General features: G+C 38.0%; 1 protein-coding gene across 1 annotated transcript in view; it reads left to right on the forward strand.

The window, feature by feature from the left end:
- CDH11 (cadherin 11) overlaps positions 1-15,436 on the forward strand; it is a 118,138-nt gene that overhangs the window by 90,017 nt on the left and 12,685 nt on the right. Inside the window, exons 5-7 of the mRNA XM_063438157.1 lie at positions 4,998-5,165; positions 7,919-8,106; positions 9,839-10,092. Of these exons, the coding sequence (XP_063294227.1) occupies positions 4,998-5,165; positions 7,919-8,106; positions 9,839-10,092 (610 nt within the window). The remainder of the gene's footprint in view (positions 1-4,997; positions 5,166-7,918; positions 8,107-9,838; positions 10,093-15,436) is intronic.

A 15,436-nucleotide genomic window follows, 5' to 3' on the forward strand; every position in this document is an offset into this window, starting at 1 on the left:
CCGGTGGTGGCAGGCAGTGCTTCCGTGTCGGGAGGCAGGGGGAGGGATCTGTGATGCTGATCCCCTGTCCTCCCGCGCGATGCTGTGTGGAGCCATGGTAACGCTCGGCAATGCTCCACAAAGCATCGCGCGGGAGGACAGGGGATCAGCATCACAGATCCCTCCCCCTGCCTCCCGACACGGAAGCAGAGTAGGCGCCTGCCGTTTCGGGCAGGCAGGTGCCTACTCTGCAGTGATGGCGGACCTGTGGCCGCGTGCCCACAGAGAGGGCCCGGCGTTCCACCTGTGGCATGCGTGCCATAGGTTCGCCATCACTGATCTAGATGATCTTAGCAAATCCAATGCATTCCTATAGGCTACTGCATATGTGTGACAAAACACCGCGCTGCACCAATCAGCATCTCCTCATAGAGATGCATTTAATCAATGCAACTCTATGGGGAGCATTTAGCCTCTCCATGCAGAGCGTGGAGATGCTGAATGGAGGTGCTGCACACTGTGCACACTGTGCAGCACTGACCCAGCAACATTACTAGCCAGCAATGTAAACACTGCCTTTTCTCTGGAAGACTAAGACTGTAGGGACTGACTATAGATGTTAAGCTGTAGTGGTTCTGGTGACTATAGTGTGTCTTAAACATGTATTATATAAATTTAACCCCTTAAGGACACATGACATGCGTGACATGTCATGATCCCCTTTTATTCCAGAAGTTTGGTCCTTAAGGGGATAAAGATTGATATCCATTTTTGTGTGATCGAGATTATTTCCCTACTCAGTTGACTCAGTGAAATCTGTAAGGCCAGATTGAACATTTAATCAAGCTGCCAAACTTCACTTTAGGAGAAGCAGCATGAATCTTTCTGGCATTATCAGAGAGAGAAAATAAGCAAATTATGCAGAAAATCCATTTTTTTTTTAAATTATGGCTTCCTTGATTTTCATTTAAACCGAGAACCAACTCACCTCTCAGGAAATGCATGACCTCTTATAGCTGTATATGGGAGAATTAGTGAGCGCACACACATATATATGAACAAACTCACAAATATATGAATCAGTGGACAACCCCTTGCTTATGTTCAATTCAAGCATGATCCATATAACCTTTCATTGGTGTGTCATTTTTCATTCTATTTCACAAGTGTTAATTTTTTTTTTATTTTAATGAATGGGGATATACATTGTACTTGAATGAATGCCACGCTCCTCCTAAAAAATAATCTAGACCAACTTTAATGTACAATTAAAAAAAAAAAAATGTTCAAATAAAAGAAACGTGTTTATGATATATGTCACGTTTTATTGTAGATATATTGCAATTAATAAGGTAAATAAATGTAAAACCCAAAACGATAAGTAAAGATGTACTTTTATAAAACATAAAAAAAGTGTAAATAAAATAAATGTAACACGTGCTACTATGTTAAATTTACAGTAATACTATGCAGGCAATATTAGTAACACATAGAAAACCAAATATGAGAATTTACCCTACAAGTAGAGAGGAAGAAATTGAATATACAATTGAGAAGATGAGTAATTTTATTAGGAAATCAAATATTTGAAAACTATATGCTAAATATTTTGCCTTTTAATTATTTTGAATTGACTTTGAGATTATATAATAGATTTAATGAGCAAATGCCTGGGGTAAACTCTTAGATATTCCAGTGATATTGGACTATACAATTCAATAATACTGGCATTTTAAAGTTTTGTGTAACGAGCATTAATTAACGGATGAATGTACATTTTTCCATTTTTTACAAGTATTTTAAAAGGGGTGTTAACATTGAGATTGTATAATCCTATGCTGCAGCTCATCTAAGCTCCCAACTGATTGTTGTAGAGCAGGGGTGCCCTCAAGGTAGATCCCCAAATTTTGGAGAACTACAACTGCCTTGATGCTTTGCACACCTTTGGAATGCTTGTAGAATGGCAAAGCATCATGGAAGCTGTAGTTTTAAAATATTTGGGGATCTACCTTTTGGTGACCCTTGTTGTAGGGCATTTTTTGGACAGAGATAAATGTTAGTGTTAGTAGATACATCTCTTTGTAATCTGCTAAGGTAGGTCGACTGGTTGGGGTCACTTTTTACATTGTAGATCTAAGATATTTTTACAAATTCTTTTGTGGTAGCTTAATATTTCACAATTTATTTAAGAAGCTCTGGAATGCCGTTCCGGTAACAGATTTTTTTTGTCATCTGCAAAAATGCCATAACTCCTCTTCTCGACCATCTGTGAATTTTTTCAGTGTCATATGGCGTGACCAGTTAATTAATTTTCTCCATATTCCTTTTTATGATACCAATGCAGCAGGTGTGAAACGAAGAAATATGCCTTAGAATACACACCTAGTTTGGACGGCTCTCTTATTGTAACAAAAGGATTAAACAGAAATAAAAAATTAAATAGATCTTTGGAAATGTAATTTTATTATTTCTTATCAAAGTAACAAATACAGCATGTATAATCCTTTTTTTTATTGATTTTAATCATTTTTGCAATTAAACTTATACCGGATATCTTTTCTGTCTTATTGGACTAATAACAAGATAGTTGGATTAGTCCCATTTCATAGTAATTCTCGTATTACTTTTGGTAAAGTCTGTTGCTATGGTGATCAGTCCTTACAATAATAATAAGAAGTGACACTTCATTTTGTAAGTGTAATGACACACAATTATGCAGCCTGTACTACAGAAAAAGACTTACTAAAAGGCTAAAAGCTGACCTCCTGGAATACTTGGTAGATGCAGTTGTATTGTATTTGTGGTAGTGGATGTGCTATTTAGATCCAAATAAACCGCTTGTTCTTTAAATAAACATCCCATAGTTAATTGAACTACAATATTAAAGAAGTGTCTTGATTTGTTGCATGTATTTCACCTGAGAATGGTAACCTTTTGAGAGTCCTGTACCAAAGGGGTATGTGTCTGTATGTAGTGTTGAAGATTAAATGCAGGGTTGTATGCGTGTGAAATGTTTGGACTTTGAAAGCTGAGATGCATACACATATAAATTGCCACACACACACATATATATATATATATATATACAGACACGCACTGACACATATACACAGACACATGTACAGATACAAACACTGGTACACATACAGATACATAGGTACAGACATTAGGGTACACAGGCACAAACAGACATACATACAGATACACAGACGCACAGATAAGCATGCAGATACACAGAAACACACACTAACACACACATACACACATACAGAGACTCACTGACACATACAGACACACACTGATACAAATGCAGATGCACAGACACATAAATACCCACAATGACACTCATACAGATACAAATACTGACACACATAAATACATAGGGGCACAAATTGACACAAAGATAACATACACACAGATAACATGAATACAGATTATATTGCATATTTTCAGCTACCACCCTGTTTCCATACCTTTTTGATACAGGATAGTGGCTTCCTGGGATCCGGTGGTGCCTGGCTGAGTTTGATGGGAGTCTGATCCAGGCTTTCCGTCTCCCTCCTCTATCTCCCACATGGCTTGTTGGTAAGCTGGGAGGAAGTCACTTGTACTCACTTTCTCCCAGCACTGTGGCATTACACATGGCAGCCTGAGGATGATGCAGATGTTGTGCGTCGGACTTTAGTGACCATCATAAATTTAGGTGTGTGATAGTGCCACACAGAGAGAGTAGCTGGGCGGTGGGCCCCCTTCCTCATCCAAAGTTCCTGACTGCTCAGTCTGTCCCTGAGCTGGTGTTATACATGAGTGCAAAAGTTGATCTTTGGGACTGTATAAGCTGTGTGTGGTGTTGTTTATGTGTGTAGGATGTTTGTAATATAGTGTGTGTTATGTTATGTATGTTGGCTGTTTGTGGCATTATGTGCATGCATGTGGATTGTGTGTGGTGTGCATGTGTGTGGCCTGTTTGTGACATTGTCGGTGAGGAGGCTGCAAGTAAGGTTGCGTGTATATGTGTTTGTGTGTACATGAACTGTCTGTATTGTTATGTGTGTTATCTGTGAATAGGATGTTTTAAATGTTGTGTATGTGTGTACAATGTTTGCACTGTTTTGTATATGTGAGCTTTTTGTTGTTGAACTCTTTAATAAAAGTGTTTTTAATGAAAAATATGTCATTTACAACAGTGTTAAAGTTTCTTACATCCTCTTTTTTGTTGCCTACCTCTGGCCAGGGACAAGGCATACATCAAGAGTGATGATAGTGGTCCAGTGGGTGGAGGCTGTGATATGTAGACCACTTATACCTCTCTCTCCAGCCTTTTACTATTCAGTGAGCCAGAGTGTTGCCACAGTTACTCACATAACTCAACAATCCCTGCTAGCTGGTGATTTGTTGGCTTTACATACTACAAGCTCCATTGCACTTGCTAATGAGTGCTCCAAACTAGACGGACAGGTCCTCTGATTTTCCCATCAAGGTAATTTATGTCTGATAGGGATGTGCATGGGCAAAAAAATTCAATTTGGTTTGGAAATTCGGGTAAGTAAAAAAATGTGTCAATTCGGCACTTCGGCAATTCAGTTCAGTTCGGCACTTCGGCAATTCGGAACTGTGGCAATTTTGGACTTTGGCAATTCAGAACTTCGGTAGGGCACCGTCCGGAATCACATGTTTAATGTCTGGCAGCCTTTTATGCCATGGATTGCTGACCTTTGTGCTAAACTGTTCAGAGGCAAATCATTATGCAAAAGTACTTCTAATACTCATATATAAGACATTCCGTATGTAGACGAAGGGTTGCACTGCTGGGTTCTAGGTGTAAGCGTGTTTCTCCAGGCAGGATACTGCTGCATTTCTTTCTCTGTTTCAATTTTAATGTATAAAAAGTGGGTGAAATGTCCATCCTGGCATATCTATTTTATTTAACTTTATTTTTCCGATATGAATCAAATTTATAATTGAAAATTTGTTCCTGTTTTCTAAAATTTACTTTTATATCCATGTTCCTCATCCAGGAATTATCCGAACAGCTCTTCCTAACATGGACAGAGAAGCCAAGGAGGAATATCATGTTGTGATTCAAGCAAAAGATATGGGAGGACATATGGGAGGTCTCTCAGGGACAACAAAAGTGACAATAACATTAACAGACGTCAATGATAACCCACCAAAGTTTCCGCAAAGTATGTATCATCTCCATATCTTATCATTGTGGATTCTACCATTGCTAGAGAACAGTGTTTTTTTCTTTGTGTAGAACTTTAGGGTGTTGCTTGCATGTGTCCAAATGTAAGGCACGATGAGCATAAGTACAAACTGTGGTTGTGTAAAGTTAAAAGTGTGAGGACATTTAGATAGAGATATCTCACCTTACCCCCACTAGTACCCTTTGGTGTCTCTCCGTAACTTCCTCATCACCTTTTGGGTTTCTCCTTGCCCACGCTCCCACTTTTGTACTTCTTTATCTACCTTATCTACCTCACCCAAATTACCTCTTTTATAGTGTCTTGTATGTTTCCTCGTGTAGCCTGGTAGAGTATATCTTCATGTTCCTCTTTCTGGTCTGCCTTCCTATGAAGTGAGTGAAGAGAGGGTAGGATATGATTTTAGTTCATGTCCGCTCTCCTCACCCACAGTGAGACTCGGAGGGCTCAAACCAGGTAGAGGGACATGAAGATTCTCAGCTGTGTACCTGCTCTCCACACTACTATGTGTGGAAGGAAAGGAAAGGAAATGGAGCTACCCCATCTCCCATGCCACAGTGACCTCCCCCATTGTGTGCCAAGCAGTTACACAAACTGGTAAACACGTGTGCAACAAATGGAAACTTAATTTTATACTGTTAGCTTTTTGGTCTGCGTGAACTGTTTTCTGAGCTGGAACATTTAACTTACAAAACAACTTTGTGGGTTAAAGGAAAACTTATAATGTTTAGTATAAACGATTGCATGTATTATACATCTGCATTTTATATTGTAATCCATACCCATAAGTAAATAAACCTTTTCTTTTAATTTCCTGGCTCACCCTTGCTTCATGGGGACTGCCATCCTAAAATCCACTATGGTCAGAAACAACAATTGTCCAACCAAAGATTTTGCAGGTAAAAAGTAGGGTTAGTGTATTTCACAAATCATGATACCAAAGTAAGAGCACCAAGCATTGCAAAAATATATCCTGAACTTGTTTTTAGCCATTTAATTTGCATGGTCTTTGGTCAGATAAGAGGTGCTTCTGACCAAAGAGGACTTCAAAATGTTCTCCACCAGGATCAAGAATAAACCAGACAGTATATTATATATGACACTGTACAAATACAGTAATGCAATTAAACCCCCATTTTTGGCCTAGATTAGATGTTTAAAAAATAATAACATTCTGTGAGCTTTGAAATTGTTGTTTAGTGAATGAATGAGTGCACGGAATCTTAAATCTTGTATGAATTGGCCCCAGCAACACCCGTATAATGTATGCATGTTCAGGTGAGTGCAGCCCTCTTGGTTTCATATATATAAAACACATACAAGCACGCATTAGAAGAAATATTACAGAGAGTACAATACACAGAATATTTTATTTTAAACAATAATAAATAAAAATTTCAATTATCTATTAAGGGGTTTTGACTAAGGCATGTACAAGCAAAATAGACACATGCAGGAACAGTAGAAGCCAATCTGGTACTTTGTCTATCTACCTCTGGCTTTGACAGCTCCAAGGCCAGTATGTAATGTACGTAACACCCCTTCCTCTGCCTTTTGTTTCGACAACTCTTCCCCATCCGTGGACCTAATGTTCCTTATTGTATCAAATTTCAAAGCCTGTCTCCTCCACTCTCTATAGCCCACCCCTATCTCCCTAGAAAAATGTGTCATCCCCTTCATTTCTTTGCCGCTATTTTAAAATGCAACAGTAATTTATTTTTTATTTGCTTTGAAATACAATTTCGGAAAGCACATTAATGTCAGAGAGTGAAAAACCTGATATCTTTTTTAGGAATTAATATATGCAGCGATTTGTATATTTAAGGCAAATATCCTACTGGTGCTTTCTATTGAGTATACAGAGCAGTTAAGGTAAAATATCATTCCTCTGCATAATTACATTGCACCCCTACTGTTCTGAGCCCCGAGTATTATCATACATTCTAAAATGTACTGAGCTATTCAGCAGAACATACATTTTAATCAGTATTATTACCATATATGTAAATACTGCCTATTGTTGTGTCTGTGTTGGAATGCTCCCAGCATGCATTGCGTTATGAGTACCGGGAATAAAGCCAACCATACTGGCAACCACAATAAGGATTATGTATGCTGGGAAGAGCTTAATTTGAAGAACAAAGCAGTGTTAAGCCAAAAACATTTGGTGGATCCATATAGAACTTTAGTCTATAGTAGTGTCACTCCGTGGAAAAGTGTACATCCAAATGGTCATATTTCTCATGGAGCAGTCCTGATTTTTAATCTGGGTGTCACTGTCCCACTTTACACTTTGGGGCTAACAATCTGCATGTCAGCCTTACGTTGTTCGAACAACTGATAATCCCAACAAAAGCGCCCCGACATGACCCAGCACGACTCATGCTATATGTAAATGGTATGAGAATATTCGTATTACAAAGTGCAAGGTTTATCTAGAATAGAATAAAATGATAACAACAAATGTTAATGAAATTTACTTTATTAACTTATATAAAAATAAAACAGACCAAAAAAAAAAGGAATGCACTGTAAAGGAGAAATAACAAGTGGTCAAAAAAGGTTTTGAATTGAATCCACTTTAATAACATCATCATGGATTTCAATATGCAAATTAATGGTTTTGCTCTTAATAGTTAATTTGTGCATCATGTAAATGGTGATGTTACTAAAGCGAGAAAACTCTTATATGGATTGCAAACAAAATAACAAAACCCACATTTTATATCCAGGTGCATACCCCATGTCAATATCAGAGGCCGCTGTTCCTGGTGAAGAGGTGGGAAGGTTAAAAGCCAAAGACCCCGATATAGGAGAAAATGGCTTAATAAAGTACCACATTCTAGATGGGGATGGCGCAGAGATGTTTGAAATTACCACGGATTATCAAACGCAAGAAGGTGTTGTAAAACTTAAAAAGGTAAATTAATCTCACCATCACTGGGGAAACTATGAATTAACATTGAATTTACATATTTTTTAAAATCTCATGTGAAATGTAGACAGATCAGATTACCATCAAATAACTTTTAAGAGAGAAAACTACAAATCTTGCATGCATTGTGGTTGTAAAAGAAAGTCTGATAATTATATGACTAAAGTAATATATAAAAGTGTTACTGCTACATACCCATATGATTATGATATCATTGTTAGATTAACACTTAAAGTACTCTAAGTAACATAACCACTACTCTAGTACTTATGGCTCCAGGAGTGCTTTGGGCACATTCTGATTCTGCTCTTCCAGTCTGAGAGGCTCCTAGTAGAAGCTTCCATTAGCTATCCTAAGCTAAGCCTTGAATTGCGGGGCCAATTTATTGGCTGAGAGCGTCAGCCGATCTCTCTCAGTCAACGAGCTAACCCTGCAGCACCAGGCCTAGCTCAGACAGGGAGCTTCTGGTTTTCTGAGAAGTGTAGAATGGCATTTAGCAAATCTCAAGCCATTCTAAACCATTCTTTAACATTTTGGTAAAACAAAACAAAGCAGTCTAGATGAAAGCATGTGTTTCAGTCTACACCCATTTGTTGGCAATTTCTTCTACATGTATGGATTAGTTATGAATAGCTATATGAAATTGACATTGTTATCTACATGTTTTATCCATGTGCTTTATAGCAAGACATCAAATGGCACTAAAACACATTTTTTTGTGTAACTGGAGACATAGCTGCTCAGGAATGTTTTATGACTTCATGACCACCGAGAAAGTCTTTTATAAAATCATTGAAGTTATTTTTATTTACACCTACTAATTTGATATATTTCAGACTTTTGCATTTGGTTTCAAACAAATCATGATTTGCCTGAATTTTGGGTGATCAGCAATTAATCCACAACTTCGAAATAGCATATGGACATATCACAAAACAAACAAAAAGGGGCAATTGTTGGGGAATTGGTGGGACAGCGTGATGTCCCCCCCATTATTGTTTTAATTGTCCTCAACCGCTGCTGATGGGTGCGACACGGGGAACAATAGCAAGTCATCCCAATCTTATTTTTTTCAATTGTGCCACCATCCACTGGCAACAGTGGGCACAGAGGGACCAATGCCAGATATGACAGACAGGCATTTTGATCAGTGACAGCTATTTGACCAGTAACAGGTATTTTACTGGATTTCATTATAGTATTCTGATGCTCCCTGCTCACTGTAGCTCTACATAGATGCATTTTCTTGACATTTTGGTTTGTCTTAATTGTTTTTTCCTGAAATGACCACATGCATTAACGTTATTCCACCCAAAATGTCACGTAGATGAATTTCAGTTCAATTCAGCCTAACTGATTTTTTTTTCCATGCACAAGTCTATACTATAGCTTAAATTAGTTTTAGAATATTTACTGTAGTTTTATTGCTGTGAACTTCTCTTAGATTTTTAAACAAATTGTAATGTCCTAAAAGGAGAACCATTACAACTCATTGTTTCTTCATTGCAAAGGCTGTGTAATGGCCCTTCATGCCATTCTCTTTGCATTATAACCAGCACTAAAGAGCTGCAATGTTTATTGTGTTTAGAATGCTCCTCCAAAAAGAGAGACATCACATTTAAAAATAATTAGATGATTGAGTGTATCTCCTAAAGCAGGAATCAAAGAAGATATACAATTCAGTTTGTCTAACATATTTTTATTATTTCTGCCACAGGTGGTTGATTACGAAACTAAAAAATTCTACAATATGAAGGTGGAAGCTACCAATATCCACATTGATTCCCGATTCATGAGTAGAGGACTATTTAAAGACACAGCCACTGTGAAGATATCAGTAGAAGATGCAGATGAGCCACCAATATTTTTGGAACCTAGTTATGTTTTGGAAGTATTTGAGAATGAACCACCAGAAACAATAGTTGGTAGAGTTCACGCTAAAGACCCAGATGCTGCAAACAGCCCTATAAGGTAACATTTTCATTATTATTTATTATTTTCATCATTAGGCATACCCATTAAAATTGTTTCTATGAAAAAACATACAAATATGCATGTTAAAAGATCAAAAATATATAGTTTAACATCTGTTTCCCATGCAGAGTAGAGTAGAACAGGGATAGGTAACCTTCAGCACCCAAAATGATTTGGTCTACTTCTCCCCTGATGCTTTGCCAGCATTATGCCTGTGCGATTATTAAGGGAGATGTAGCCCACAAGTTCTGGAGTGTCAAAGCTTGTCTACCTGAAACAATGCAAACAAAAAATAAACAAATGTAATACAAAAAATGATGTTATTTATGCATTAAAGTGTGAATTGTTGAGAATTCAAAGTACATTTCATATTGTAGGTCAAAATAACTGAACTGGAAAAATTATCCAAATCATATTTTTAATTCTGCTATTTTTGGCTAAAAAATATATTTTTTTTAAATGTGGTCATTCAACTTTCTAGTTAATAACTCCTTATTTGAATAATCAATTTAAAAGGTGTTAAAAAAACCTTATAAACCAGTTTTCTTTCAATGAAAGTGTAGCGGACCACCTGGTAACCCGACCGGTTACCTCCACTAATTCCCTTACTTCAGCCGAACAAGAACCAGGTAAAGTGTAAAAAGACCCATTTTCCGCCAGTCACTGGACGAAACACAGTTCTGGAGGTACAACAACACTTTATTTGCCACACTCGGCTTTTATGTAAAACCTCATGCAAGGGGTGTACACCACACAGCGACAATGTCCCCTCCCAGGGTCCCTCCCCTCCCAGGGGTCGTATTGCGGAAATGGAACTCCAGTCCCTTTGTCCCCTGTTACCACCATCCAACCACGAGGCTTCCCAATTCTGGGAATTCTTCTTCCCAGGATCCCCTTGGTCCCCTGTTTCCGCCCCCCAATTATAGGGTCCTCATCCCATGAGCCTCTGCACCTTGGAGTCACAGCGAGGGACATCTTCCCGCCCCCTTGACTCCCAGTTACAGAAAGCCCGCCAAACCAGCCATTGTCCCCAAAGGATGCCCACATCAATCCCAGGGATCCCCATAACGTTACCTGCCTCCGTTCACGGGGTCCCTGTGTGAAACCATGCAAGGGAAGCATCTCCTTCCGGGTTACGAATGCTCCCCGGGGTGGTGTTCGCTTATATAAACAGCAGCCACCCAAGGGAGCACTCATTGATTACTTCCCTTGCGGTTTCACACTTATTTTGCGAGTTATTAATGTTCTAATTGATTGGTGTGAACATTCCAATAGGTACTAGGGAGGTCCTCGTTCAGGAACCGAATGAGGTGAGACACCATCTGCGAATGCTCGCCCTGGTTGGCGTTCGTCTATATGAAATGGCGGTCCCCCAGGGGCACCACGCGCCGATGGCTTCTCTGGTGGTTTGTGGTTTGACATCTTGTTGCGAAGTATGAACATTTTAGTCGACGTTCTTAGTGGTTCATTGGGGTGGTCACCATTCGGGAGACAAATGGATTCCCTTCATGGAAGCACTCCCAAACGGGAAGCAGGCACAGCACATGAATATACAGGCAACACACATACTAAAGCAGGGCAAAACCCACGAATAGCGGTGGTCCCACCACAGATATTAACTAAATTCTGATTATATTATAGAGAATAAGTACATTGGGACAGGGATGTTCCTAATATGTAATGCTTCATTTCAGGGGTATTATCCAACAATTGATTGGTAAACAAATGAAAAGCAGATATAAGTTTTTTTATATTTAACATGAGTTTTACATGCTGTAGAAGCACCACTTACTGTTCTTTGGAACATTCTGCATAAAAATATACCTTAATTATTATTTTTACCGTATAAAGTAGATCATATGTCTATTTAATATAGATAATAAAATCTTAATTCAGAAAAGGTTCCAGAAAATTAAAAGCAAAAAATAATATTTATACATTTTGCCACACCAACAAGCAACTAGTTACTGCAATGCATTCTGGGATTATGAATTATTAGCTAATTGTATGTGTGTTTACATACCTTTCTGTACGATAAAACATTTTTTAATGTATCGAGTCAATATGCGGTTACACGTACAACTAGTTAGGTGAAAATAATATGTTGATCTACCTCTATGTGTACCATAAATTGTGCTCACTTTAAACTAAAACAAGTGCTTCATAATATAACATATAATATTATTATTAAATCTAACAATGTGTATAGATGGTTATATTTTTGTGTTTCATGTTACTACGCAATGATCAGAACAACACATAACAACAGCTGCAAGCCAAAAACATAAATGCGTTAACGAACAAGCTACCGTTTAGAATCAATGACTAAACGCACAACCCCAAAGATCCTGTTTGTGCAGCAGAAAGTTTAAGTATTCGTCACTGCTGCTTTACAGAAAGAAATAGCAACTTTTCTGTACTGCAATAATATATCTGTGGTCTAGAGTACGATGCTGATGTTAAAAGCATCATTGGTCCACAAGGGGTTAAACACTGTCGCCACCATGAATAAATAAAATGCAGAACACCAGACATCAGGAAGATACTTATGCTGAAGATCTTCTGTCTCCGAAGTCATTGCATTTTGCACGGTACTTAAATCTTAAACCGCTTAGTAAATGTAAACACTCAGTCACAAGGTTGTTAAGCTGGTATCATTTAGTTAGGGCTTACAATGAAAATGAAAGGTATTTAATGTCCCATTGAGATTATGCAGGGCTGCCAACATGAACTGCATTACATTACATCCTTAAAATTGATGCTGTTAACCTCAGATCTGACATGCTAGACGGAGTGAGGGGTTATAGATTTGTGCACCTAACTCTTGTTTCACTAATGGATCCTTTGGTGTATCTGGAGCTTGTTTGGCTGCTTAGATATTGATAACCAAGGGCAGAGGTTGATTATCCAATTACATTCACTGATTCTCTAACCAATAAACCCATATGCGCTTTGTTTACAAATATCATTAAAAAAACATCGAACACAATACATTAACATCTTATTTCCTACAACACAACACACATGGTGTTTGCTAAACAGGCAAACACTCGACAGATCAAAATGAAATGAGCAGTAACTGATATATTAATATAATAACGTAAAAATGTGGGGGGTATGGAACAAGACTCCAAGATATGGTATTGCAAAAGGCTAATCTGTGGTAATAACTACCTTTAGATATGGATCTAGATATACTAACTAGATAGAGATAGAGAGAGAGATACACACATATCTTTATTTATACACATGCATGCACAAACGTTTGTACACACACACACACATACACGTAGAAATTTAAGATCTATAGTGATCTAAGAATATTTGCTCTAACTGAAATGATCAACTCAAACACACTGTATAATTTATCCCGAGAATTTAGCTAAAATTAACCCTTGAGGACATGACCGTTTTTAATGCCAAAGTGATGACTTTGTAATTACATCACAACCCATTTGTTTTTTGTTTTAGTTTTTTGAAAAAAAAATAAAAATTATTTTAACTGAATTTGCTTCACCATTTAAATGCAGTTTTGTTACCTACAAAAATTTGCTGAATGTCTACATAGTGTGGCTGATTTGGCTATTCACAAACAGCTGATTTTCAACCACATTCAGGGCTGGCGATACCATAAGGCAGCACAGGCGTCTGCCTTAGGGCACACCAGCCCAAGGGGTGCAAAGATGTCTGGGTGACAGAGGACCCTGTTCCCGCTGGTCATTCTTTGTAAACCTGTCCAATGCCCATATGATTAATTCACCCAGCCGTTGTTCTCTGGTGCCGGCCGCGTAAGTGGAAAAAAAAGTATGTAGCCTCAAAGCTGATGGAAGCAGTGAGGACTGGGACACATTACGTCATATCCTCGTGGCCAAGAGAGAGAGAAGGGCAACTTCAACTGGGGAGCAAGTCCAGTCATGTTCAACAATTATAAGAAACAATGTGTGTGTGTGTGTGTATATGAGCCAGTGAGTGAGCGTGTGTGTATGAGTCAGGGTATATGTATATATGAGCCAGTGTGTGTTTCTATATGAGCCACGGTGTGTTTGTGTATGAGCCATTGTGCATAAGAGCCAGTGTGTGTATGTGTGTGTAAGAGCAAGTGTGTGTGTGTAAGTCAGTGTGCGTGTAAGAGCCATTGAGTGTGTGTATGTCAATCTATGTATGTGTGTGTGTCTATGATCCAGTCACTGTGTGTTTATGTGTCAGCAAGTATGTGTGAGCCAGTGTGTGTATGTTTGTCTATGATCCAATGAGTTTGTATATGCCTATATTGATGAATATGGGTCATTGAACATTAAGAATATTTCCTTTCCTATACATTGATTTTACATTAAAGGGTAGAAATATATTCATAAGGAGAATAAAAGACTCAGAAGTATGAAAAGAATGACAAACAAGGGATACAATATGCAAAACGTGGAAAGAAGTTGGACAAAAGGGGCAAAAAGATCGGTATGATGTGCAAAAGGGGGGTTAATAGACACACAGATAGAGATTAATTTTGGTTGCAGCTAAATTAGTTTTCGCCTATATAGACAAAAATCCTTGCACCTGCCCTGACCACATTGCAAAGTTCCTTAATTTGATTAATCCAATGCCACCATACTGAGCAGGGTGATAAACTCCTCTTCCTTAGTCCTTCTGACTCTAAGTCACCTTTACATTACCTCCAACCCACGTTAAGCCTATGAAGACATATCACATATAAATCAACCCCCTTTCACACCCATATGTTACCTTACCTTTTTTATTTCTAAGAGCAGGGGAATTCTACAGCCATTTTGTACTATTTGGTTTTATTTCTGATGAGTTATTTTCAAATGAATATCATTGCTGCAAATAAATAATTAGGACAATATCAGGCCCATGTGTCTCAATGTGGACCTTAATGAGATTTCATCAGCTGAATGTAAGATAGTTTAGCTGAATAAAAATTAGAAAAAAAAAAACAGAAATAGCAAATTTGGAGTTCAGTGAATAGACGTCCCTTATGTTAGTTTCTGATGGGGGAAAACAAGTAATTCAGTGTCAACAGGCAACACGTATTTGTAACAGTTTTCCAGTGTGAAGAAAAGAGGTAAAAGTTTTCTTCTCTAGGGCACAGTGAACGTAGGACACCGAAGTTCAAAAGTTAGCAACAAAGCCTTTTATTTTATTTAATAAAAAGAAAAACAATACGTTTTGAACAGACTTAAAAATGAGCAACACAAGGTGGAGGCAGTTTTCAAAGTGCTACGTGATTGTACAAAGGAAATAGCTGATGATACAGCCATTTTCAATCAAAGGAGATCAAAACCAACCCTGTAGGACTATAATCATCAAAATATAAGAATGCCTTCAT

Source organism: Pelobates fuscus, chromosome 12 (genome assembly GCF_036172605.1).
Source record: "Pelobates fuscus isolate aPelFus1 chromosome 12, aPelFus1.pri, whole genome shotgun sequence".
NCBI classification, from domain to species: Eukaryota; Metazoa; Chordata; class Amphibia; order Anura; family Pelobatidae; genus Pelobates; species Pelobates fuscus.